Below are 25,420 nucleotides of genomic sequence, written 5' to 3'. Positions count from 1 at the left end.
TACATCGTACTGCAAGTAACTAGAAAAATGAAAAAACAGTACTATATATACCAATAAATTATTATAATTGAAGTGGCGAATGATATCGGTTTATACTTCAATTGTGTGCGTCACATGCGTGAAACATTTTACTAATTGCATGTCAAAGTCAATATTAATACTAAATTTATAGTTCATAAAAAAATACTTCGGAAAAGTGCAATTAATCTGGTGAAACATTCGAAAGCGTTTGAAATCTACAGTGATTTGTCAGTGAAATCTTTGGACAATGCCGGCATCGACCGCCAGTTTGGCCGCTTCTGCGGCGGCACAAAGCCACAAACCCTTTCATTATTATTACGCCACTGCCACTACTAAACAGCTCCTCCAACCCATGCTAAGTTCCGTGTACCAGCTCGTCTACATATGCTAATCCAACATTTGAAAGAAAAAATGTGTTTATTTTATAAATTAGAAGTTAGAAGAAGAAACAATGTACTTCATCGTAATGTCACAATTAGTTTCTAGATGGGGTTAATCAGTATTTGACTCTATGAACACTAGAGGGACTCTTGTTGTTCTCGTGTGTAGTCATTTTTGTGCCAGTAAGCCCGCTGCTGCTTTTGAAAAACTGATATGAAAATTGCAATATGCAAAGCAATTCTCTCTGAAAGTATCTTTTCTGAATTTTGTATTTCTCGATAAAACATTCAAATCTACACATGCTCTCTTCACTTTTACAAGATAAACTGTGAGCATAATCAATTTTTTAACAGCGTAATTTGAAAACGAACAAGGGGAAGAGTCACGTCATACAAAGTTGGCTGCTAATCACTCCCCTACACACATTTGACACTCTAATGCTGGAATTGAATTGACTTTGATTCCTTGATTTATTTGTTCCTATAACTCTAGGTTCCCCCTTGGCACATTGGCACTTGTCAATCATAGAGTAAGTGGCGCAACTCCCAAGGTGATTATTATTTTATGCAACCTTATCGTTGTTTCTTTAATCAAGTTCTTGTTGCTATCCATCACAGTGACTGTCTGGTTCGCCTTGTAGAGGATTGTGGTGCAACACAAAGTTAGGCGTGATCACGTAATGATCTCCCACCAGTCGGTTGGAAGGCGAACAACAACAACAAGGTGAAAACGACTCTACTCGACAATCTGTCGACGAACTTGTTTGGCATCAACTGCCTAAACAAGTTGAATCCTGAGGGACAGACTGTGAGATTGAACTGGCAATTAACTGCTGGATCTTTGAAAGTCTATCCAGCCCTTGACTAGCTGACATGGATTTTTAGAAGGGATGACCCGTTATTGAACTACAACAATTCGACAATTAATAAGGTAAGTCAGGCCGAATTTGTATACACTTTCTAGCTGGCGAATGTTTGCAGCGAATAAGCCAAATCATTTCAATTGAGGGAAGGTTATTATGATATAGTGGTTTGAATTCGTGTTGATTGATAGGACCGTTTGGTGTGCGTTGATTCCAATCGTTTGCTTTCCGCTTTAGAATAAGATGTTATATAGCTACGTATACTTTGATTCAAATGGAGATGTTGGTTTGGTTGATACTTGATAGTTTCTCATTGATTTCCCGGCCCGCTCGTGACCAAGTTCCCTTATTTTTAAGCCAGAGGTAACACAGAGAGATTATTCTTTTGATATACTGTATTTTTAGACCTGTCCAAAATGATATTTGCATCTTAAAAGTGCTTTTATTGCATACCGTAAATACAGTTTAGTCGACCGTCCCAACAAGCCAGGAGCCATCACCGTCGGGAGTCCAGCTCCAGCATAACATTGATTCGGGATCAAATCAGAACCAGTCGAAACCAAATTATATATTATGGCCAAATCACTGGCTTGTTTGGCATATTCGGCACGTGAGCTTTTTATCATATTTATGGGGAAAAAAGACCTCAAATGGATTTAAAAGTCAAATTATTTTTAAAAAATGTTGAGACTGCGAGTGCTCACACGCAAGAGAGTCCAATCACGTGACTTGTAGACAAATAGTCGGGCTGATTGCCGCGGTCCAGGCTGATTTGAAAATGGAAATATCATCTTTTGAACTGACCTTGTTAGGGTCCTTCACTTACCAACTATTTGTGAAAGAATGTGAAGCACGTTATTAATGTTGTCGATATAGATTCAAAACAGAAATGGGACTCGATATATAAAGTCGGAATTGCGGACTTGGTCAAAATGGAAATTTGGTTGGTCATTGAATGGAAAACACAAATTGTGCGAGAGGCCACAACTTTGACTTGCCTTTATATTTGAATGACAATTTTTCATGAAATGACTAAAGTAATTCCATTTCCTTTCATTTCACTGTAGGATTCGGTACATAACCGAATACAAGCCAATGGTAAAACCTAATCGAATTGAAGAATCCCATCAACGATGCCATCAAACCTGAGAGAAAAACTTGTCGAACATCACGTAGTTCCTCTCCTGTAACAAAATACGGGAAGCATGTATCGGGTCATAAAATAATTGACCCCATGTAGTGGAACAGTTCAGATGTCAAAGTCTAGCGCATCCAAATCAGCACGTGAGCCACATTGCATCTGTCATCTGTCCTCCGACTCTTCCCGGCCGATAGTCTGTAACTATAAAAGGCAACTGGAAATGTTAGAGAAGACATCAATTAGCTGACTGATACTTCCAGAACTAAACTCTTCTTCTACTACTCGTATAGCAATGGCTTTCAAACTAGCCCTTCTCTTGGCCGTTGTCGCTTTCGCCAGCGTGGTAAGTCCAAATCTATTCGCTCTTACAATTACAATTGATGTTCATTTGTTCATTAGTTTGAAATATTTTTTGCCAGTCTGCAACCACCACGACCACCGTCTCGGCCAATGATGACAGCGAGGGTGGACTCTCGTTGAGCGCTCACGACCGCAGTGTCATCCGCAAGACCTGGGACCAGGCCATATGGAGAGACGGAGATGTTCCTCCTCAGATTCTTTTCCGCTTCATTAAGGCCCATTCCAAATACCAGAAGATGTTCAGCAAGTTCGCCAGCGACCCCCAAAACGAATTGTTGACCAACGGATAGAAATCACCAAATTTGGAAAGCCATCCGCTCACCATAGAGGTGAAATGCACGGACGAAGAAATCAAGGAGATATTACATAATCTCAACTCTGAAGTCGCTGCTGTCGTCGATGAACCCACTACCGCCTATAAGTGGAAGAATCACTGCGCTGCTATGCTTCATCTCAGCTGCTTCTTTTGGTTAGTGGCCACGTCCATTCCGACTGGCGGATTACGCCCGTTCTCTCGATGTGATGGAGTAATATTAATTGTTCAGATTTAAAACAGCGCTGTAGTAACTCTCCCTTTTACAGATATTACATCATTATGCTGAGCACCATGGGGATAGGAGATCTCATATATGCCGTTTAGTTATAGGGCTGCTCATCACCGTTTGGAAATTAGACGTCACGAAATTGTACGCCATCTCGCAGATTATATAATTGCCTGCGCCATAACATTAGCCGCGGCCAGGTGATTATCCAAGGTTTCTTATTCAGCGTGACTTTCGGCTGTCAGTGTTTGTTTCTCGGTAATTTACTGCAATGGTCCAATGAATCCGCTTTCGATTTCGTCCCACTCAATTTAATGGTCCTTTTTTTTAGCTCTCGTTCCGCGTGCGCTTTTCGGAAGCGAAAATTTGAATCGAATCTTCGGCGTCTCTATGTTTTTCGGAGGGATTGCTGGCATTCTTATTGGTCCACCGATCGTAGGTATTTGTTTATTATTTTATTTGAAATAATTGTTTCATTCTTTTTCGTAATTCTTAGTCAGGACTTATTGTGGATATCACGCCAGGTCGCTTTTATTGGTTGACATTTGTCTTCGCTTCTGTCATGGAACTTTTATCGGCGATCGCCACAATAGGCGCGCTGTTCTTCACCAATCGAAAATGGAGTCTTTCCAAAAATTGAATAATTTCCGGTTTGTTGAAATTAAGTGAGATTTATTTTTTTCGTTAGTTAATTCGACATTCTCCACATGTTATGGGCAATTACAGATTTTTTTCAAAAATAGATTCTAGGAATTTTGCGGTCGTGTAAAGGCATTCGGGTCAAATAATTCCGATTATTTTTTGCTAGTGGGTCTGATGATGGAATTAATAGCTTGGAGAGTACTAGCTGCCGTAAGATTTGGGTTTCTCGTATTTGTCGTAACCGTAAGATGGAAGGCTGTACTCGTAGCTTGGTTTCTTGTCATAGCCGTAAGGAGCAGAGTGATAACCATAGCTAGGTTTATTATCGTAACCCTTGTCATATCCCTTTGGGCCTTTGTAGTCCATATCGTACTTGACAGAGTACGAGGATTCGTATGGTGAATATCCTTTGCTTCCACCGTAAGAATAAGGATCGCTGGCCAAGGAGACTGCCACCAAAACGACGAGAGCAAACAAGGAACTCTGCAAATGTTTCAAGGATATGTCACTCATAACTTACAGGTATGTAGTCAAACATAAAATACTCTAGCATTTTAGTAGAAAGAAACTTACAGTGAAATTGGCCATTTTGTGCTGTAGTATTGTTTCTTTTTCTTCAAGAGAGCTGTTGCGTTATTGTTGAATTGCTGGAACAAACAACTGATGACAGTGGACTCGGAGACGGTCGGTATTTATAGCAAGTGGAAAAGCCGGCTGGCATATGGCGACAGTGAAAAAGCGCAAATAAGCGGCATTGATAACCACTCGTTTTTTTTTTTTTCAGTTTCATAGAATCCTTGGAGAATGATTTACGCGACGTATAAAACACGAATTAGTGGTTTTCTAAATTTGTCTCGCTGGACAAATAAAAAAACAACATTTAGATTTGTTTCATTGAGCTTAAGGGCGGCTTTTAACTGTAATAACGTTTAGCTGTGACCATTGGAATTCCCCCGGAAAAAAAAGAGTTCGCTTAAAGTTTTCACTGAATTTGTTAACATTTTTGTTACCACACATTACGCCCTGCTATAAGTTGTCGCCGATCAAAATGATCATGGACCGCAAATCGGAAACAGGAAATTTGATAGCGACGATGGAGTGAAACGGTGATTGGTTAAATAGAGTAACAGGTGCAACACGAAACTTCGCTTGTCTCTACCAACATACTTTCACCTGCTGAAAATAAAAACGAAACCTCATTTTAGTATAGGAAGTTTCTTATACATCCACTGATCTTTTCCTTTCCTAATGTAGCAACTACAGTTTCTTAAAAGAATAGACTCGCTTCCGATTTCATTTTAATTACCAATCTCATGTTTGAGATTCGCAAATGAATTGCTAATGAAAAATTGGACTCTCGCGATCTTGATTGAAAAATGAAATTGAAAATTGAAGGCGAAGGCCAGCGACGTTAGACTGAATTAAATGTAGACATTAATGGGGTTACTATGCAATTTATTCATTTCCTTAAAATAATCCAACGATAATTGCGCCAGCAGAAAAAATTTATTTCTGCGTGATACTTATTTACTTACTTATACTTACTTTAAGTTTAAGTAAATTAAAGAATGCACTTGATCAGAGAAATTCGACGGATTGTTGAAGAGAGAAGAGTTTTAAAACCGTTCGACTTTCTGGCTGGCGGATATAGATGACTTTCAATAAGCTGAGTAGCTTCCGTCAGATTTGGGTTTCTCATACTTGTTGTCGTATCGTTTAGACTGCACGTAAGATGGTTGAGGGTTGTATGCCTTGGCTTTCATTTGGTACGAGGGTTGAGGTGGATTGTACGCCTTCATGCTGTAAGCTGGGGCTTTTATGTTGTACGATGGAGTCTCGTAATGTTTCTTCTCGGGAGCATAAGAAGATCCGTAAGGTGCAGGCTGCTCATAGGGTTTCCCATTGTATCCATTGGCCATTGCAACGGCAGTGAAAGAAACGAGAATCACAGCAATCTGGAGAATATTTTGGGAAACAACAAACTAAATTTAAAATCCTGGCCTGGCTTAATCAATGATAGAATTAAAGTTAACTTACAGTGAATTTGGCCATCGTGGTCTGTATTTTTCTTGCTGTTCGAAGAGCTGTATTGAATTGCTGAATAGCCAAGAGCTCGTTAACCAGGAACCCCCATTTCCCACATCAAACGACACTCTCATCTTCTCCAATAAGGTGGGCAGGCGTTTGTTGACAGTCAGAAACTTGTTTGATTATAAATGCAGCAGCTGGACAACACTGCCATAGTGAACCAAAATGTCCATCACTTTCTTGTTTTCTGTCTCATTCTGTTTCTTCTCAATTTTAGCAGCGTGATGGAGCCTTTTCAAAAGCAAGGTATCTCCACTTCCACCACCTGGCCGAACTTTGCTTTGCTGCTTTCCAGAATTGCTTCTGTAGTTCTGTGACTGTGATGTGTAGCGGTTCATGGGACATATTTTAAACAAGGAGCAATTTACATGGGCCAGGACAAGACAAACGCGGAATGTTTACCAGACGATAACAGGCAGGTGACACTGTGACAGGTGTTTGTTTAATTTCGTTGATGGGTTCAGCAACCACTCGAATCATGAGCAGGCGGGAAGCCCATCCTCCCATGGCCCATCCTCCCAATAGCCTGGTTGCCGAAACTTGCTTCTTGATAATTTAAAATTTATCAGACCGTTTTGATTCGCATCATCGCATGTAAATTTTTTTGGTGTTTCCCGTAGGGATTCTGTACAGGTTTTTTGGTATACGGGAGACACACGGAGGGTTAGTTCGAAATTTCACCAATAGATGGCGTTCTGAGTTCGAAATTTCACCAATAGATGGCGTTCTGAGTTCGAAGTGCCGTTCTCAGTGCCGAATTTGTCTTTTTTCATTTAAGCAAATTATTGGTGCCGAAACGTCTGGACACCCATTATTTTACAACCCATTTCCTATATTCCTTCGACAGAGTTTAGAAGAGCATCACCACGCATTCATAATACGCGAATTAGGGTATCAACATCACACAACACTTGACAACAGGTAGGCAAAACAATTATATCAATTAGTTTCTTGGATACTAACAATTACGTGGTATTAACTCATTGTTTCGTTGCCGTAATTTAAGGAATGGAGAAAGAATTATCCTCTTCAGTCCACCTAGAATTGGGAATGAAGAAAAATAGAAATTCTGGACAAGAAACAGAGGTTTCCCATGGACATGTTATTCCCAATTCCGGAATTACACGTGCCCCACGAGTGATACGCGATGGCAAAGTGGCCGTCATCTATCAGCCCAATCACGGTATTGGTTGGTACTCAGTACATAAGATTGAAGCCCTTCTTTTTGCTCCCGAGATTGTTTTCATGATTGAACAAGAAGAGTCAGGTTCGAAAGTCCACGAGTATTGCTGCAGCATGAAGTACGGCAGTGCTGTGAATCCTGTGTTAGATATTATGTGTCATGGTCTCAGCATCAATTGGGTGCCCGTTTCGGAAGAGTTTCGAATCCACGAGTATGACGGAAGTGAACAAATTGTTTTAAAATCTACTGATCAATGGATTATTGCTTAAACCATGCTCATTTGATTGTACAAGATTAACGTTTGAATATAAATAATTCAGCAACGTCATGTGTGCGTTGTAAATTAGGTTGATAAATTTTGTAATAACAATTCTAATTATCCCCATCGCCCATGTCAAATAACACCCAGCCCGTAGTGGCGTAATAAAAAAAAAATTAACAAAAATTAAACACCAGTGATGACATCACTAATAGCCAAGTGCAATCGAACGTTTTCACGATGAGTTTTCACGATGAAATACACTTAAATGTGTTAAGTCTTCTTTATCGAAAATAGATGGCGTATGATTATTGTTTTTTTTAATAGTTGTCTGCTAATAGGTATTTTAATTTGAACTAAGCCTTAATGAAAATTGAAAAAAAAAAGATTTTTTGTAGATTTTTAAAATCACAAATGTAATTTTTTTCAAACTTGTGTACGTCATATGCTTTTTAATAACACAGCCACGTCTGAGCTTCATTGCTGTCATGCATGTGGTTTTGTTTCAGCCAGCTCTGGTGAAAGTGAATTTGGAGCTGCTGCATGTAGTCTATGGAGCAGGTGTCGTTCTGAAGTGTGCAAGCATTACCTAAAGTGCAACAGCAATTGAAGAATTCTCGAAATGGTAATTTGATTGAGATCTTTATTGGTTCATTGAAACTGGGAGTCTCATTGTTTTATTAAAATGTTTTATTTAGGTCACAACTTCACCTCTGATCTAGTAATAAAAGTTTTGCTTCTAAAATTTTTGTGAAATTATAGTCACCTGCTTGATCAGCTTGTGCTGAGTTCTAATTTTTCTTTCAATTAAACTAATTCCCACTCAATTTTACAGACTTTTGTCCGTTTTAAAGAATTTTCTGTTGCTTGGATTCAATCTAAATTTCAACTCAAAATTTGTGAGTTAAACTTGCCATAACTATTTACTTTTCTTTCTTTCTTTATATGTTTTCTATTTATATCTGGTACATAGTTTTATTTTTTCATTAATAATTTTTGCTTTTTACTCACAGGACTTGGTGGCAATGGTATGCATCAGACTGCTATGCACAGTCTACCGATCTGGTGTGTCATCCTGAAACTTATAAGCCAGACCTGAAGGTGAATTGCAAGAAGACTTCTTGAAATGGTAATTTTTATTGAAATTATGTTGATTAATTTCTCTAAAATAAGCTACATTGGTTACAGCTACTATTGGTTGAAGACTAGTCATAGAGTGAGAGTAAATTGCTAAATTCCTTTGTTCACTTTTGTAGAATTTTAAGTGAATTCTGTGTACATTGATTTACATGATTAAAATTCATCTTTTTTATTTTTTTAGTAATTGGAAAATGATTTTCCAATTACTATTTCAGTTAACAAGATTTTCGGAAAATCAATTGTTAACGAAGAGTGAAGACTTCTTTGTAAAATTTCTTGTATTAAAATCATTTTGAGGGACTGCATAATTCAACTTTACTCCTGTTAATGGGTTGAAACATTAGATATCTGTTCCTCAATATAATAGTAATTTCTGTTAAAATAGGTTTTTCAATAACAGCCAGGTAAAATCTCTTCTTCATTGCTGTCTCTAACACAACACAGTATGGTTTTTTGGTTTCGGCCAGCCGGTGCAAGACTGCAAGATGTTGTCTAATCAGGTTCTACTGTTGCATGGAGTCTGTGATGCCGCTGGTGATCTGAAAAATATTGTTGCGCTTGTTTCTGATAAGTGTGTTGTTTGAAGTAGTCTGTGATGTAGACAAATGCATATTATCTTCTTTTCTGGGCTCCCTTCTGTTCTGTGATCCCGTTTCCCTTTCTATGACTAATCGCTCCCCAGCAAAACTGATCTGGCACTGCTCTCTTCTTCCTTGTCCAGGACATCTCCCTGGGCACAGTCAATCAATGCAGTCTCCCCCTGTCTTGATAGACTGAATTTTGCATGGAAAATTCAACATTGATAATATTAAGTTAAAGGTAAAATTGATATTTGTGATAGGGGATGATAAACATGTACATAATAGTATAAACAAGATTTAAACAGCTGCATTTTCATTATGAAATCTATTTATTACAAAATTATTCATACATTATATTTCCCAACTGAATAATTTGTTTCTTTTCTAATGTTTTTTTTTGTTTTTTAAATTGATTTACATAATGTACTGTACCAACCAATTAAATTAAACATAAGAATCGTAATTTTGTTGGATGGCAGAGGGCCTGTTGCTTTCTCAACCGCGATAATCACACAGCGTTATTATTTGTTTGCCGCAGCAAGTTATTTTATCTAGCAGTTGTCGATTGAATTACTCGTATATCATGAGATCAGGTTAGCAGTGCAATTTTGCAATTACTGCATGGATTAGATTTGAGTGACAGAGTCGGAAAAAAATTGACAAGACAGACAAAGTAATAGACAACACATTGCATTGTGACACCAAGGGCAGCGACAGCAGCTGCAGCAACAACTTAAAGTACCCCTTTCACCATCTCCTCATTAGGCAGCATCTCAATTAACAGCGTGAACATCAATGGCCGTCAAAACCTACAGAGGAAAAGAAAGATTTATCACAAGTTAGGCAAGGTGCAGAGTGACAGGAAGTCAGGAATGAAGTTAAAAGTTAAAAAGGTGATACGTAATAAAACCGGTCAAGGTAGCTGTATACGATATTTCGTCACCAATCTGGAATCACTAACATTTGTGTAGCTATGCACTCCTCATTGTGGAAGCATTATACCTTGGTGATTTCGTCTGTTGTGATGTGTGATGCTGACTGTGGTGGCTTTTTGGTGAACACGAGATACAACCTTGACGTGAGTATCACAGTTATTTGCCTTTGTTTGTTAGTTCTTTCAAGTGAGTGTCAACGAGCTATAGCGGAGTAAGCGGACATTGTTTTTTGTGCTTTCATGTTACTATTAGAAGTTTCTTTTTTTGACGCTAGACGGCATAGCTTTTGATCATTTTTCACTCAGTTTAAATTCGCTTTCTTTGCACATCTTTGAAGAATTTTGTCAATGCTACTTCAAAAAAATTTTGGGTGATAACTGTCAGTTTCTGTTTCAGCAACAAAGCTCACTTGTTAGATTTTTAATAATGTGTTTGTTTTTTTTTACTTCCGGTTTTCTCATTTCAGTCATTAGTTCGGTAAATATTCATCTGACGCACAAAATAACCACATATTCGAGATCCTCGTCAAAATTGTGGTAAAGTTCATGTTTGTTTTTCTACGTACGCGTACTTCCGGTTTCGAGAATGATCCTGAACTATAGTTCAGGAAAAATCTCGATTTTGACCAAATTCTGGATTTCGTTTAGATTACACCTAATCGACCCCAACTTTCACGTAGATAACGAATATTAGGTTTATTTGGTCGACAGCTCAATGGTTAAGGCGCTATCGCTTACTTCTGGTATACTTCTGGAAAATTTGCATAAAACTAACAAGTGAGCTTTGTTCTCTGTAAAATTCTAAACACATCGTGCTAATTTTAAGCAAAGAGAAATGGTCTTTTTGATTACTTTTATGTGACTTATGACTATCTAAGGCCAGTCCTTTAGATAGTGAGTTTTGGGCTTTTGGCCGTGTCAAATAGATGGCGTGAAAGAATGTTGTGTCAGATATGGGCTTATGGCGGTTCGTTGTCAAAAGTTCAGTTACAGCTATCTTCTTCGAAAATTACCGATGAATTCGTTTGTAAATTGACTAGATTTCCTGTACAATTTGTTTGGCATGTGTTCTTTTCCGTTTATGTGTTTAATAACATAATTATTTCTCATACATTTCCAGGAGGAAATGTGAAAGGTGCATGTACTGTCAACTATTGTGTTAAAAATCCTGGTATCATACTGAATATGTTATCCAAATGACAGAGTGGTAACAACCAATGCCAGCTTTAGGTATTGCTGGAACATAGTTTTCTCATCTTTTATTAGGATTCATCACTATTATCGGCTGATTCATTCACTGATCATGGACTTGCCAGATCACCAGCCCCAACATGGAGCAATCTCTCATTCCATCTTCTAGAGAACCTTGGATAACTGATTACTGGTTTCATGTGTAAGTTCACTTTTCATGTCACTGAACTTTTTTCGTAGTAGTCTCATATGTATTTTAAGTATTGATCTGGGCTAAAGTCTATCTAATGTTTAAGAGACGACTTCAAGTGTATACTGATAACTGTTTATTTATTTTATTAAGATCATAAATGCCAATTAACATTGACATGAACAAGATGACTCATTTTTTATTTTATGTACAGGTTTTAAATTACAGGTTTCTCAATTGATAGACAGACAGACTTTATGAGAAATCATGTTCTTTCAAGAGAAGGACAAGGACTATACAGTCAACAAGGTTCCTTGTTTGCTGACCTGTTGGGTGCTACCCTTGAATCTCCCTTTTTACTTCATTACATGGCCCTATAGATTTGAGGTATTGCTTTCTGTTGCTACAATCTTGTTTGAATATTATTTTCATTCAAATAAATGTTCATTCTGCTTACAGGGCAATCCTTTGCTACTGGTCATGGACTTCACCTTCATCCATTGGTGAAAATCAACAAGATAATGCTATAATACAAGATTGATAATTGTGTAGTTAGATAAATTACAAGTGCATCTCTGGGCTCCCTTCTTTTCTGTGGCCCTGTTTCCCTAATTAACCAACTATTCCTCAACTCTTTGCTCTTTTTCCTGTTTCTCTAAACCACTGGCTCCCTTTTTGTCGCAGTCAATTAAGGCACCCCCGCGGCGCCCACCTGATTCACCATACCGAATCAGATTCATGTAATTTATTTAGAATTTTATGTTTACTATACTTTTGTTTTTTTTTTTAAGTTTTAATTGATATTTCTTACGGGAACCTCGCAAACCGGAACGGGATGCCAGCATTTTAATAGAAGGGTAAAAAACTAACGACACTGCTTTAAAAAATAAAAGTCATTTCTCTACATAGTTGAATCGAGGTCTACCAGGTGGCGCATAATTTAGCGGGACTGCCGGTTGTTAACAGTTTTTCTAATGTTAACAACTAGGAAATTCTTCGACCTCATTTCTAGTATTTCGATCACAGACACACACAAGAAAAAAAAAGGGAAAAACAGATGTGTCTGCATTCGCCAGACCGTGTGTGCATGTAAGTCATTATGTTGTCTTACCTAATGGTTGATTACAAATTCTTACATTGGTTGATTACAAATTTAATGGCCTAGATTGATGCACCGTAGTATATACAACTGGGCGGGAAAATGTCGAGTATATAAAGCCTCTCGAATATAAAGCCTCACGTTTCGTTGTTACGTTAAAACTGGAGCGTGAAAACACGCGGGAGGTAGTAAGATTTACATTTTGAAAATGGACGCGAACAAAGGGTAGATACTCTTTTTTTCAATTTTTTCGTTGCGAATATTATTTGCAATTTGCATTTTGCATTATGTTGTTAGCGAATTTTGTTGGTTCGTTTCTTAATTTTGCGCTCGACAATTTTTTAAATCTGGCAATAGTGCATCTCGTAAAAATAATGCAACCGATTTTTCGCGCCCAGCATTTTAGGGTAGGCTAAAGGGCGACAGAGAAAAATAATATTTAGAAATTATTTTCGTTGACTGTTTTGGGTGTCATTTTGTACTTTTGAGGTCTTTCAGATTAGTCGATTTAGATAACTGTTTTCCTTAATATGCCTCAGCCGAAATGGTACCACAAATCTCTGGCAGAATTGTGTATGAACAGTATCGTCGATAACATGGAGAAATGGACGGAATCGCGTAGTTCAGTGCACGTTTCCAGCCTCTTTTACCTTCTGCGTGAGTGTCTTTTCTTTAGAATAATTGTCTGCTTTTATTTGATTATGCCATTTTGACTAATCACAGCTTCACATTGTCTGGAGTACATGACTGAATGTCTCTCGGAAGACCATAGACTACGAAGAAGTCTATGGTCGAAAGACTACGCAATAACAGAGGACATGTTTGATTTATTACTTTTAAGCCCACACATGAAAGTTCTGGATTTATCACAAGATTATTGGGGCACTGGACATGATCTACAAAGAAATTTTCGCATCTTTCGTCTGGCATCTGTCAATTGTTTGGTATTAACAAGACCAATAGTTAATTCTGCATTATAATAGTAGTAAATTTATGCATAACTCTTTTCAATTACAGCAACTCACCACACTGAAGATCAATGATGGCGGTTTTTCTTTTCCTTTTTCCGATCCAAACAGAAATTTTGAAGTAGAAGAGACTTTTGCTTCTATTTTGCAGCTTTTCGAACACCTGCAGATCCTTGATTTATCTGGCACAATTTATGGTGCAAGAAGCATGCTCAAACTTGGATCAACCAATAAACCAAAAATAAGGTAGGGTCTACTTTAATAATGAAGTAAATTTATTGTATTCTGATCGTATTACACTTCATATTTTTTCCCCTAGGGAGTTGCTGGTTAACGGCTGCCCTGGTGTGACCGATACAGTAGTTGAAGTGTTTTGTAAAGGTCAAAGTTCCTTTTATAAACTATCACTTATACAAACGAAAGTGAGTCATATCGGTTTAAGATTTGCTATCGAACATTTGGCAGAGCTGAAAAAACTAAATTGCGACAATCAATCTGATGTCTACAAAGCTTTTCGTAGAATTCGTAAAGAATCCAGAGAATCAAAAAAATATTCCTTGATTAAGTTGTTTATGGAGAACATGGTGTGGACTCCACTACACAAAGTCCCTTATAAAAAAGGCAGCGTTTCATTGATGGTTGACATGTGTCCGTCGATCGTCGATGTTTTATTGAGTGTTAACGACGAAGGATTTACGAATGAGGAGTTATTAGGTGAGAAAATCTGAAATGATGGTATCCATATGTGTAGGGAAATTAAATGCAATTTTATTTCAGGTTTTCGAGAACTTAAACTACTAAAAAATCTCAAAATTGGGATGGACCGATTCACGATGTCACCGTTCTCTATTCGTGGCGGAGTAATTCCTCTTCTACAAGCTCGTGGCCCTACACTTGAAGAGTTATCTTTATGGATGGAAGTAACGAGTGAAGAAGTAAATCTCATCATCGAGTGCTGCCCGAATGTTCGCCGTTTGCGACTTGTTATAAAAAGTACCGATCTGGGAACTCCCGAACTGGCGGTAGATGATCGCGTCCACTCTTCTCTTTGTTCCCGAAAGGAAGTATTTCCGTTAAGGATGCTGGATGTCATCTCTCTGAAATCTAACCAATTTTCCCCATCCCGTTTCTACGCCATTTCACGCAAATTGTTGCTATTGCTTTTGTCTTCCCCTACTCTTACAAAGATTTCCATAGACGAGTGTTTCACTCTTGATGACCAGATCATTGAGGAAGCTTGCACTGAAAACAGCTTCAAGAATTTGACCAAGTTAAAGTTTCACGGTTGTTCTAATGTGAGCCAGAAAGGCATCGATTTCTTCCTGAACGAAGCGAATCCTTTGTCCGAAATCATTGTAACAAACTGTGGAAATGTGAACCTTGAGCATATGAAAACCATGGCTCAAGAGAAGCACTGGGATCAGGTAAAAATAATTGTTAGATAAGAGGTTGTCACAGTGAGACAAATGTTTCTTTTTTCTAGTTTTACCTGTTCGAACACTTTTTTCATGTTTATATGCTTTCACAAAATGCCCACTTAAAGGAAAAATGAATGTTGTTTTGTCTAATTTCTTTTTATCTGTGGTACTAAGAAATATTAAAAATTTAATAACATCAATTTTCATACTATATTCAATAAATTTTTATAGGTTCAAATTCAGTGGATGGCTACACTACATTTCGATGAGCTAAACAAATGTTATTTTGTGTTTGTATGTTATTTAGGACATGACTTTCATTAATTTGTTGTAAGTTCGCTTAAATGTCCGTTGTTATTTGGTCAAACTAGATTTCTCTTCCTTCAAGCTGATGTTGGAAATATTGGCGTCGTTCTCAGGTGATATCCAACTTTGACAGTTCGACTGGGCTCTGTTGGTGCTGGACTGGTGAAGGTATTCGTTGCTACTGGTGTTTCGATGCTGGAAAGGTAGGAAAACAAATTTAACTTTTTATGATTCAAAATGGTCGTTTGCGGCTGTGTCGAATATCTGATGAGGTTAGAACTTTAGAAGTAGCTTCAGGAGTAGTTGGTGGTTCGGTTGTTGGCAGATCGGTCGTCATTGGCCTGCCAGTTGTTGGAATATATTTAGCTGTTATTGTCCTGTGTATTAGTTGAGAAATGATTTCATTGTTAAATATTTCCCTATTTATGGTATTGCGGTTTGGGTCTTTTGAATAGTAATGTTGATTTTAGGGAGCTGTTAACTTTAATAATGAAGCAGTAGAATTTTTACGAAGGTAAGCAGATTTCAGACTTCAGAGCCAGCCACGGATTTTTAGTCGTCATTTCAGGAACTTGTTTCACGTTATCGGGTTCGTTATCATGTGGATAAATTTCAAACGATGATGACGAATAATGGTCGTCAGTTTGCTCAGGAGATTTCAGAATGACCATGAACATCCACCGTATCCAGTTTCCTCCGGTTGTTGGTTGTTGTTGTTGTCAAAGCCTTGACTCACTTGGACGCTGAAGATATTTCCAGTGCCGTCATCGTTGTCGCCGTATCCGTCGTATAGATTTCCTGTTGATTCAAATGTAAAAAAATTGAAAAATCTCATTCGAATCAATTTTGGTAATAAATAGAATTAAGGGTTGGTATTACCGTAACCGGTCAAGGCTCCACCCATGGCAGGATCGAGTTGGCGACGTTGTCTGAGAGGAGCGGCGACGGCCAAAGCCAAAACGGCCAACAACAGTAGGGCCAGCAAATTCAACTAAAACACGAATAATAGAATTAACGTCAAGCAATGTGTAAGAACGACTAATACAATGAATGACTTACCGGGATAGGGCGGCTCATGACGTCCGTCTGGTTGTTGTTGACGGATCTGTCAAATGGTGTCAATCGGGCCAGGATCGGAGGCCTTTTATACCTGCGACTCAAACAAACAAAAACGGATTTCAATTTCAGGTCTAACCGGAAAAAATCACAGAGTGACGCGCAGAGGAAGTGAAAAAAGTGAATCTATTCGAATGGCGTGTTGGCAAAACACACAGCACTCTAAGATGCTGATTGAATCAACAAAATGGAGCGATATAGGACAGTTTCTCCTCGATAGCGATACAAGGAAAAGTCGATCGGATCACGGCAAACGTGACAGCCAAATTGATTCCGTAGTCAAGTCATTTAACTGGAGCCTTAATAGCACTCACGATGCATGGGATGATTGACGTAGATGCTTTTCCTTGTTTATTTAAAAGACGAAATGAAAACACCTTTGATTGCCTTTTTGCCGCCCATTCCATGCAAAGTGGTTTAGTAACATAATTGGCCGATAGAGGTCACCACTCTGTCTGTCAGCTGTTGTCACGCAAGTCACGAACGTGCAACAGTGCAGCTCTTTCAGTCTTTTGCTCGTCTTGTCAACACCCTGTCAACACCTTTCAATTGTGCACAATTTCTCGTTGCCTGTTTCTCACCTACTTATTTCGGTTTAAAGTGACGTTATTGACTTGTTTTGGAATGGCAAAGATGAAGAAATCCCCCAACGACACACCCAGATTAAGACGGCCTCCTCGTCATTGATACAGGTAAACATTTCTCAGATTTCGATTCTTTCCCGCCATTTTGGTCGTCTCGTTGTTGGCCATGTTTCTTTTATATCCGTTGGAAGGCTCGATTCTTTCGATGCTTATTCTGTGCTTTGAACAGAAACTAAGAAAGAGATTTCAGATCAAGGTAGAAATATGGGACAATTGTTATTTGGGGGTTTTTAATTGGCAGACGTGCTGCCTGCATTGATCACATGCAGTCTAGGGTCTAAACACTTGTTGACCACCACCACCACCAATATTACAGTTCCCTTTGACTTGGCAGCTGCATTTTAAAATTGCCTTTGTGGACCCAAAAACCTTTCCTTAATTGTCATTAGCAATAAAAATAAATTGGCATGGTTAGCGAGGCACTTCATGGTTTAGACAACATCATCAAGACCTTTTTTCTAATTTTTACCATTGCCATAAAAGTAATTGAATCGAGGCCCATGTGACTGGACTGCACTTGAACTTATTTTAAAGAAAAGAGGCACACACACTCAGAGAGCAGTACATTTTTCTACATTCTCTTACTAGAAAAGATTTCTCTATTCATCAATTTTCTTTTCAGTTTTCTCATTTAATGGGCTGCCATAGTAACGATTTGCATATGTTAGGATGGCCTTGTACATTTGAATTTTAGTTACTAACGTTCTATTAAACCGTTTTCTATGTGCAGCAGAGCGTGTAACTGTTGGAACTGCCGGCCAGGGATTCGATGGTCAACGAGTTGTCCGTCGACGTGTACGTTGGAGTGGGCGATCCGGTGATGAGTGTTGTTCCGCCGTTGGTGTAAAACTGCAAAGAAACAAACTTTAAAAGTCAAAACAGAGCCCGACGATGCACAAAGTGAAATATGACAAGATTTTTGCACGAGTGCTGCCCAGGCCATGGCGGATGATGCGCTCGATCTGCCCAACAAACTCTCGACAGATGTTGCTAATAGTGATAAACCAAAGCTCACAAATAGTTGCCACAAATGGTTTCACAAATATTTGTTTCATTTTATAGGTGAGGTGAATTATTCTATCGCGTCAGATTGTGCACCCAATTCAGCATTGAATTTCAGTCTTCCCAGATGATTGAACGTATGAAGTATAAACCCATCTGGTCCGTGTTGTTTCTACTCCGGGGCTACAAGTGCCGGCCTGTTACCGCAACTGCTGTCGTCTCTGAATTTGACGTAAATTATTAGGGACTTACCCTGTCTTACCCCATCATAAACTACGCCACTTGATTATTTTTCTCATTTCTCTCCATTATTAATGGTTCCTTTACAGTGTGACAGCAGCAAATGATGGTATCCATGCCATGGACTTCGCTTACTTCGCTCGTTTTCCGCACTTCTTAAGGTCGTGATTTTATTTTCACCCGCCATTTTACTTTAGAATAATAGGTGTTTCTTAACATGTTTTCTTTTGTCTAATCCTTGTTTTGATCTAAAAGCCCTATTGTTTCTTTAGTGTGAGAGTTTCTTTTTTCAAGGCTAAATGATACGCTCTCATTTTTCTCGAAATTTCCCGTTGAACAGCAGAGAGTCACCAGCCGCGTGACGTCATCACGACTTCCGCCTCGAGTTGTGGGTGACGACTGAAACCAAGGAGCTGGCGACTGGCGATAAATGGCTCCACTGGTGCAAAGCAAATTGATTATCATTATCACTGAAAACCAAAGAAAAGCTGCAAAAGGATCGCCTTAAATGGTAAGAATTGTTCACGACTTTTACCACCTTATAATATTAACTTCATTTGTTCACCGATTACGTAATATTAGCCCCAAGTTTCTTTTATTTGACGAGATCTCTGCCCCATTTTCCTATTCATTCAATCTTTTCGTTAAGCTTTTTGGGAACGGTTCCTTGGTTAATAGAAAGAGTAACTGCCAGTTGATTATTATATTATTTGGGTTTTTCCTCTGGTCATATGTTAGCCCTTTTCGCTTGATATGCGACACGTGATCAAAGTCTCGTGTCGTCCAAAACATCTCTATTTGGCGCTTGAATTTTTCACGAAAGCAGAAATAATTTGGCACATTGGTATGCGGCGTGTTGCGCAATAATACAAGAACTCTGCGGCTGAGTTTCTTTGACTGTCTAAATTCCTGTGCACCTGCAACTCTCCTCTTTCTAAAACCGAATCCGAATTTTTAGTTCTAAATGGCCAGAGCGTCATCCGTGAAAAACATGAACCCCTTATTCTAACCTAATTTAGCTCACTCCCAAAATCACGAAGGAGCCCAACAGGTTTTGATTAAATAGCTGTCCATACTGTGCAGCAAAGCGGTGGAGGGGAGGAACTGCTGGCTAAAGGGATTGAATAATCAGCGGGTTGTCCGTCGTCGTGTAGGTTGGTGGTTCGAAATGGGCGGATTGGTCGGATGACGGTACTCCCGTGGTTGTCGTAAATATGCAGCAACTATGTAAACATCTCAATACGCTCTATTTTCAAAAATGTTGCGTTACTGCAAAGGGATTTTCCTTGGTAAATGTCTCATGTTTAAGCGTTTCGAATTTTTAAGTCTTTCAAAACATTTTTCGAATTTTTATAAAATCGCAAAATAACAAGCTTATTCCGAGCTCATACGTTTGTCGCACACGTGTTTTAATTTCTTGCCTGGCCGAGTCGATTAACGCTCCAACTCCTACTGACTCATCTAATAGGACCTTTTAAAAGCAGTTTAAATCAACGTCAGTGTCACTTGAAGCAAAATGCCGGCCAGCTGTATCGTCCACCTGCATCCGCCATGACACCTGTTGCAATCTGAAAGGTTTGGGGGTAGTTGCTCGTAGACTTGTTGTCAGGTTAGATTGGACGTGTTGAAGTAATAACCATTAGACGACTTTGAGACATGGTGGATCGCACAAGTGTAATAACAATCCGCATTATCGTTGGCAATCCATTCCGAAGCCGTGGGGCTCTTTTGCGGAGAGAAGAATTTGATCCAAAATGAAATTGATCGTAACGATTCTCGTTGTAATGATTGCCGCCTGTTTAGTTGCCACCACCGTAAGTTGAAAAAAACCGATTGATTTTTTCTCGAGTTTAGCTGTAGTAGTGTGCTTTTAGCTGTATTGTTTTTGTTTTTTTTAACTCGCCACTAGTATTGGTCGGCGGTCAAAACGATGTATTAATTCATTTTGTCGAAACAGAAGGCCCAGTCGTCGACGATCAAAACAACGAAAGCAACAACACTGAAATCCACCACGTCCAAATCGGCACCATCGACAACCACTCGCAAACTGACAACCACACGCAAACTGACAACCACACGCAAACTGACAACCACACGCAAACTGACAACCACACGCAAGCCGACAACCACACGCAAGCCGAATGTAACCACAACCAGAATTGTCACGACGACTAAACCGACGACCAATCCTGCAATATTTTCGTTTTGTCGGGACACGAATTCATCGTCAGCCACTGCCCACTGTCCAAATTCAGCTCAATAAAACTTCACAGATCAACCCGTCTTCGTGCGCCTTTGATATCGTCTCACCGCCCGGCCAGCAGATTCAGTTCTCCTGCTCTGCAATCTCCTTCAATAACTACACCAGTAAAATGGCCGTGAGTTGATTTTTCATCACACAACTTTTAGGCCAACATTGGCTTTCATTAACATTTGTGCTCTAAACTATTCAAGTTCTTTGATGCGACTGAAAGTGACTGGCCCCTACCCGTACTAAACAAGATTTATTACTCAATGGCGAATACTTTGTCCGTGTATTCTGAATTTATAGGATCTGACGGGTTCAATTGCAAATGGAATACCACGCCCAACGAGAACACCACAAAGTTTAAACGTATTTTATAATCTATTTTCCAACGTCGTTATAAAATTAAAGGCCTTGGTATTTTCAGTGTGTCGCCACGGACAAGCCACGTCGGCCAATGGCACCATTCAACCCATGGCTGGCAATTCATCACCGAGACAATGTTCCTTTTCCATCGTGGCAGCCCCAGGATATCAGATTGAATTTTATTGCTCAGTCGTCAATCTCACAAGCTATGACAGTATTTTCCAAGTGAGTCGATTATTTAAGTTAAGACGATAAACCAAATCCAAGTGATAACCTATCCTTACAATATTCGTTCCTATATTTGTTTTCCAGGTTGCTGGAACAACTTACATGTTAAGCGAGTATCATGTAGTCGAAGCAAACAAGCCTTATTTTTCCACTGCTGAAAATGAGGTGGTCATTGCGTCGAATCTCGGCAAAGGCGACTGGATTGACTGCAAGTGGACGACTTTACGCATCGGAGAGAATAAAACCAACTTCAAACGTAATCGTTAATAAAATTAAAAGAAAAAAAAACTTTAGTTTAGTCAAAACCAAATTTGAAAAGTTATGAATTACAGTAAGTTTCCCATTTTGCATCCCTATTAGTTTATCGTGACGGAGAGGCCACATTAAAATCCATTTGGTAGGATGTATTTTCATTATCGAAGCTGCTGCTGATCAACGGATTGAGATTTCTTGCACCGACGTTGACATCACTGAATATAAAAGTTATCTGGAAGTGAGTCTTTGATTGACAATTATCTTTCTGGTGTCGCACATAATTCATTATTCTGTTTGGTTTTAGATTAGTGGAATAACAGAGTATACCGTGCCCGAAACTATGCCGGTAATCAACGAGGTGTGTATCATTCAGATTCCAATAACAAAGTGGTCCTGGCCTGGCCTCCAAAGTGTCCCCCTCGAATTGGTTCAGCTGCAAGTGGGCGAACCAATCTAGAATGTAAGTGTGTTCATGGAGATCATTTGATTTTGACATTTAGCTAATATACATTTTCATTTCAGTTTGTCGCGACGACAGGGCGAACTCGGCCAACGGTTCCATTACACCTTTCCCATTATATTCGGGGGGGAAAAAGTGGTGTTCTTTCTCAATCGTGGCTCCTCTTGGAAAACAGATTCAAATATCTTGCTCTGCCCCATTGACATCGACAGTTCCTTCTATGTGAGTCTGTTTTTTATTCATATTTCGGCTCATCTTTTATATTTCGATTGGTATATTCATGGCCAATTGTTTTAATAATAGTTTTCTGGAACAATTGATGAAATTGGTTACCCGTAAATGCCCGTATTAAACCGAGTGTACTATTCAACTTCTGACAATTACATCCAGCTTTCGACTCATATCGACAGCTCTAATAGTGATTGGTTTAATTGCAGCCACGATATCGCTTGCCCTACCGAAAAACAGCCCCTACACTCAAAGAATTTCCCAAGGGTAACCCAGTAAACTCCCATGATGTTGCCTTTTCATGTATATTTTTTTTTTTTTCAATTTATTTATTCTGTTAGAATTTTGGAAGTGCAGCAAACTGGCGTCGTTGACTTCTGGGACACGTGGATCCGCCCCATGCCTCCTCAATGTAATGGGAAACCCCAAAGTGGAAATAAGAAAAAGAAAACAACTCCTCTTTCCCTGAAAAATTTGACCGGTGCCTTTCTAGTTTTGTCGGTTGGATTGAGCCTTTCCTTTTTGGCTTTTCTCGTAGAAAAAGTCATTTCAATACGTGAGCGACATCACGCAAGTAATAAGTTGCAACAAGATTCAAATAACGTAATTGTAATGGTGCCATTTAAGATTACAGCAGAAGAGGAAGAACCAGTGGTCATCCTTGATTAGGTCGTTGCTTAGATTGACCATCTTAAAAATTTGTCATTTTAGTATTTTCTTCATTGCCTTGAGTTTCACCCACTTCTTTTCGGAAGAGGGTCGTTATTTAGTCTGTCCCTTACCGTACAATTTTAAAATCGCACATCCGCACTCCGCCTGTTATATTTTTCAATGTATAGTCAAGTTGTGTTTTTGGAGTTGGAATATGGAAACTTGGAAATGCCCAACAGCCAAATTTTCTTTAACAAATAGTAGTCGATTGTAGTTCATGATTCACCTTTGTGTATGTAGTATTTAGACCGCGATGGACATGCAAGTCTTTGGCCTACTTCACTTTGCACTTATCTGCTGTACGACGAAACTTATGGTCAAAATACACTAAAAATACCGAAGGTTAGATTTCTCTATCCAAAACTCTTAATATGCCTGACTCATTTGAACTATTCGGCATTGTTTAAAACATGTACATACTGACGATTCAGCTGTAGATCATTCTTATATTTCAGCTTTCAAGGAGGCCCAATTTAACAGTCGTATCACTTTATTTTTTATTTGGAAAAATCCCTATTTTTTCGTAGACTCACTATTTTTCTTTTGGCGGGCTTTTGGTTTTTTTTTTTTTGTGATGCGTAAATAATTAGCAGATAGAAAGTTTGGTTACTAGATGGCACAGCTTAGTCGTCTGGACTGTCACTCAGACAACGAGCCTCGTGTGTCGTGTCTACGCCCCTTTTTACGTCGTCTGCCAAAGAAGTTTTCCAACAAGAATGTAAATTAACTACTGTTTAACAAATAACGGAGAAGAATGGAACACAAGTCTTCCATAAACAAAAACAGGTATTAATTCAAATGATAAATTGTTACGTTTAGTGTTATCTCATAAACGTCTTGGTCAGAAAAGCAGTCATCCCTTCACATACGAAATCTTCTTAGTCCGAGGTAGAATATTACCTGGAATTCACGAAAAAAAGTTATAACATTTGTGACAACAAACGTGATCACTTATTATTTCACATGAAATATCAAAGAAATTTAGAAACTCTAGGTAAACCGTCTAGGTGTTACCTAAACAAAAAAAGTGGATCTTGTGATTTCATAACTTTTAAAAAGTAAACCCTGAAGACGCAGTCATATTCAATCCACAACGCTAAAACAGGATTTCTTTGCTCTTTTTAGTGATCATGGGGATAAATAATGTCTTTAGCTTGTTGAAACCGGATCTTTGAAAGTTCTTTCATTATTTGATAAAGAATATCTCAACTTTACTTGATAGGTCATGCAAATAGAGTAAGCATTTGTTTGTTCCATTTTAAAGACACTTAGAATTACTTAAGTGTTAGGCGTGTTTTGTGTAGGCTTATTAGGCTTATAGTTGGATTCTTTTTTTATCCTTCAACGTTTTTAGTTTACATTGTAGATCAGAATTTGTTATTAACTGATGAATGATAATGCCACTTACTTTACCATAACTGTTTTTGACATTTTTATAACTAGGTATGGAGAGCTTCCAGCAAACTTTGCATCATCGTTCCTCTTCTGTCCTCGCGTACGTCTATGTGAGCGCAAAGGTATCCATGGGGACGTCGTATATATTCCGCTTCCACCTCCAGAAGTCACCACTGCTACCCTAATCATTCATTTGGCCATCAAGTTAATAATAAGGTAAAACTGAACCTTTATAGTCTTTAGCCCTCTTTAGCCTTTTTTTGCAGTTTAAATCTATTCTGGACTTGGGCTGTTCGTCGTTTTAGTCTCTTGACTCTTGGATTGTTATGCTGAGAATCCAGTTTTTGTTATTACTCATTTCCCTTTTGTCCGTTGGGATTTTCGTTGTTTGGTGCCGGCATTGGCGGCTTCTACGATCCAGGGCTCTGGGTTCGCATTTTTAGGTCCCTGTTTTTGACGTTTGGTGAAACCTCTTTGGGTCGGCGTAGATGGCCTTCGTCCCATCTACGAATTACAATTTAGATTAACCAATCCTGCAATCCAAAGTTAATTTCGCCGTTGGTCTGCACTCTGCAGAAGCAATGTCATTTTTGTATGGCTGCCTTTGAGTGTTTCCCCTGGTTTTAGCCACTGACTGACCGTTCGGTGTAGGATTCCTTTTAAAAAATTTTTAAACGCTTGAATTTGAATGTAATCTCGCATTCAGGCAACGAACAGTTGAATTGCGGGAAGGCCAAAAAGTTGAAAAACTCGTTTACCGATGTAATAATTCGTTTAATGATAATAACCAGTGAACAAATTGAAAGTGAGGATCGGGTATTCACTGAAGCTTGAGATTTTTTTTTTCTTTTTGAAGTGTGGGATGTGAGCTGTGGTCGTTCGTCTCTTTGTTAGTTCCACCTATTTAGCGTGAGCTTGCGTGAACAAACAGCCTGGGAAAAGATTTCGAACCACTCCCGTATACGATGAAGATGGGATTGTTTTATCCTCCAGTCTTTTCGCTTACATTACTAAGGTGCTGAGAACAGAATCAACCAGGGTCCAGCAATCACGAGGACCTTATTCACTAAGACATCCCTCTCCCATCAATGTTAGAGTGGGGTTGGGGCTTCTTTGAAGGCTGGCGAGTTGACTGTTGGATGTACCGTCTTATCGACATTTATTCATATTGTTTGGCTCCCTGGGTCGGGCTGACTGATATCCAATTTTTGTCTTTCTTTTCTA

General features: G+C 38.8%; 3 protein-coding genes and 3 long non-coding RNA genes across 12 annotated transcripts; 3 read left to right on the top strand and 3 right to left on the bottom strand.

Moving 5' to 3' along the window:
• Nucleotides 1–487: 487 nt before the first annotated feature.
• Nucleotides 488–4,070, top strand: LOC124313612. Its single transcript, XR_006910881.1, has 8 exons — nt 488–730; nt 895–952; nt 1,020–1,332; nt 2,332–2,748; nt 2,825–3,292; nt 3,348–3,565; nt 3,639–3,746; nt 3,804–4,070. It is a non-coding gene; the product is annotated as an uncharacterized LOC124313612 (long non-coding RNA).
• On the bottom strand, nt 3,959–4,623 carry LOC124313517 (putative eggshell protein). The gene is made up of 2 exons (XM_046778484.1): nt 4,523–4,623; nt 3,959–4,432 (listed from the first exon to the last, which is right to left on the bottom strand). Exons 1-2 carry the CDS (start codon nt 4,535–4,537, stop codon nt 4,151–4,153), a joined length of 297 nt encoding a protein of 98 aa, XP_046634440.1. The 5' UTR covers nt 4,538–4,623; the 3' UTR covers nt 3,959–4,150.
• Nucleotides 4,624–5,557: 934 nt separating this feature from the next.
• LOC124313510 lies at nt 5,558–6,098 on the bottom strand. Its single transcript, XM_046778473.1, has 2 exons — nt 5,987–6,098; nt 5,558–5,904 (listed from the first exon to the last, which is right to left on the bottom strand). Exons 1-2 carry the CDS (start codon nt 5,999–6,001, stop codon nt 5,608–5,610), a joined length of 312 nt encoding a protein of 103 aa, XP_046634429.1. The 5' UTR covers nt 6,002–6,098; the 3' UTR covers nt 5,558–5,607.
• Nucleotides 6,099–6,776: 678 nt separating this feature from the next.
• Nucleotides 6,777–9,697, top strand: LOC124313555. 6 transcript variants are annotated; one of them, XR_006910769.1, is made up of 6 exons: nt 6,777–6,958; nt 7,044–8,104; nt 8,178–8,200; nt 8,315–8,378; nt 8,493–8,608; nt 9,005–9,697. It is a non-coding gene; the product is annotated as an uncharacterized LOC124313555 (long non-coding RNA). The 6 variants fall into 6 exon arrangements; XR_006910773.1 differs by lacking the exon at nt 9,005–9,697 and adding an exon at nt 8,801–8,920; XR_006910772.1 differs by lacking the exon at nt 9,005–9,697 and adding an exon at nt 8,668–8,765.
• A 92-nt stretch (nt 9,698–9,789) lies between these two features.
• LOC124313591 lies at nt 9,790–10,493 on the bottom strand. The gene is made up of 2 exons (XR_006910847.1): nt 10,203–10,493; nt 9,790–10,009 (listed from the first exon to the last, which is right to left on the bottom strand). It is a non-coding gene; the product is annotated as an uncharacterized LOC124313591 (long non-coding RNA).
• A 761-nt stretch (nt 10,494–11,254) lies between these two features.
• On the top strand, nt 11,255–15,150 carry LOC124313003. Of its 2 annotated transcripts, XM_046777657.1 has the most exons (10): nt 11,255–11,341; nt 11,401–11,527; nt 11,730–11,902; nt 11,975–12,604; nt 12,681–13,271; nt 13,338–13,367; nt 13,413–13,558; nt 13,632–13,828; nt 13,902–14,296; nt 14,360–15,150. In XM_046777657.1, the coding sequence occupies exons 5-10, from the start codon at nt 13,145–13,147 to the stop codon at nt 15,025–15,027; spliced, it is 1,563 nt and encodes a 520-aa protein (XP_046633613.1). In that variant the 5' UTR covers nt 11,255–11,341; nt 11,401–11,527; nt 11,730–11,902; nt 11,975–12,604; nt 12,681–13,144; the 3' UTR covers nt 15,028–15,150. The 2 variants fall into 2 exon arrangements, with proteins under 2 accessions (XP_046633613.1, XP_046633612.1); XM_046777656.1 differs by lacking the exons at nt 11,255–11,341; nt 11,401–11,527; nt 11,730–11,902; nt 11,975–12,604 and having other exon boundaries at nt 12,682–13,271; nt 13,338–13,558.
• Nucleotides 15,151–25,420: the final 10,270 nt, after the last annotated feature.

The sequence above is a fragment of the Daphnia pulicaria genome, chromosome 9 (assembly GCF_021234035.1).
Source record: "Daphnia pulicaria isolate SC F1-1A chromosome 9, SC_F0-13Bv2, whole genome shotgun sequence".
In the NCBI taxonomy this organism is placed as follows: domain Eukaryota; kingdom Metazoa; phylum Arthropoda; class Branchiopoda; order Diplostraca; family Daphniidae; genus Daphnia; species Daphnia pulicaria.
This window is presented reverse-complemented; position numbering and strand designations above follow the sequence as displayed.

Excerpts from the sequence above, each read along its gene's own strand:
- LOC124313003 (XM_046777656.1), top strand. The coding sequence starts at position 13,145 with ATGCCTCAGCCGAAATGGTACCACAAATCTCTGGCAGAATTGTGTATG. Across the intron at positions 13,272-13,337 it reads CAGCCTCTTTTACCTTCTGC|CTTCACATTGTCTGGAGTAC; the intron begins GTGAGTGTCTTT and ends GACTAATCACAG. Across the intron at positions 14,297-14,359 it reads TACGAATGAGGAGTTATTAG|GTTTTCGAGAACTTAAACTA; the intron begins GTGAGAAAATCT and ends ATTTTATTTCAG.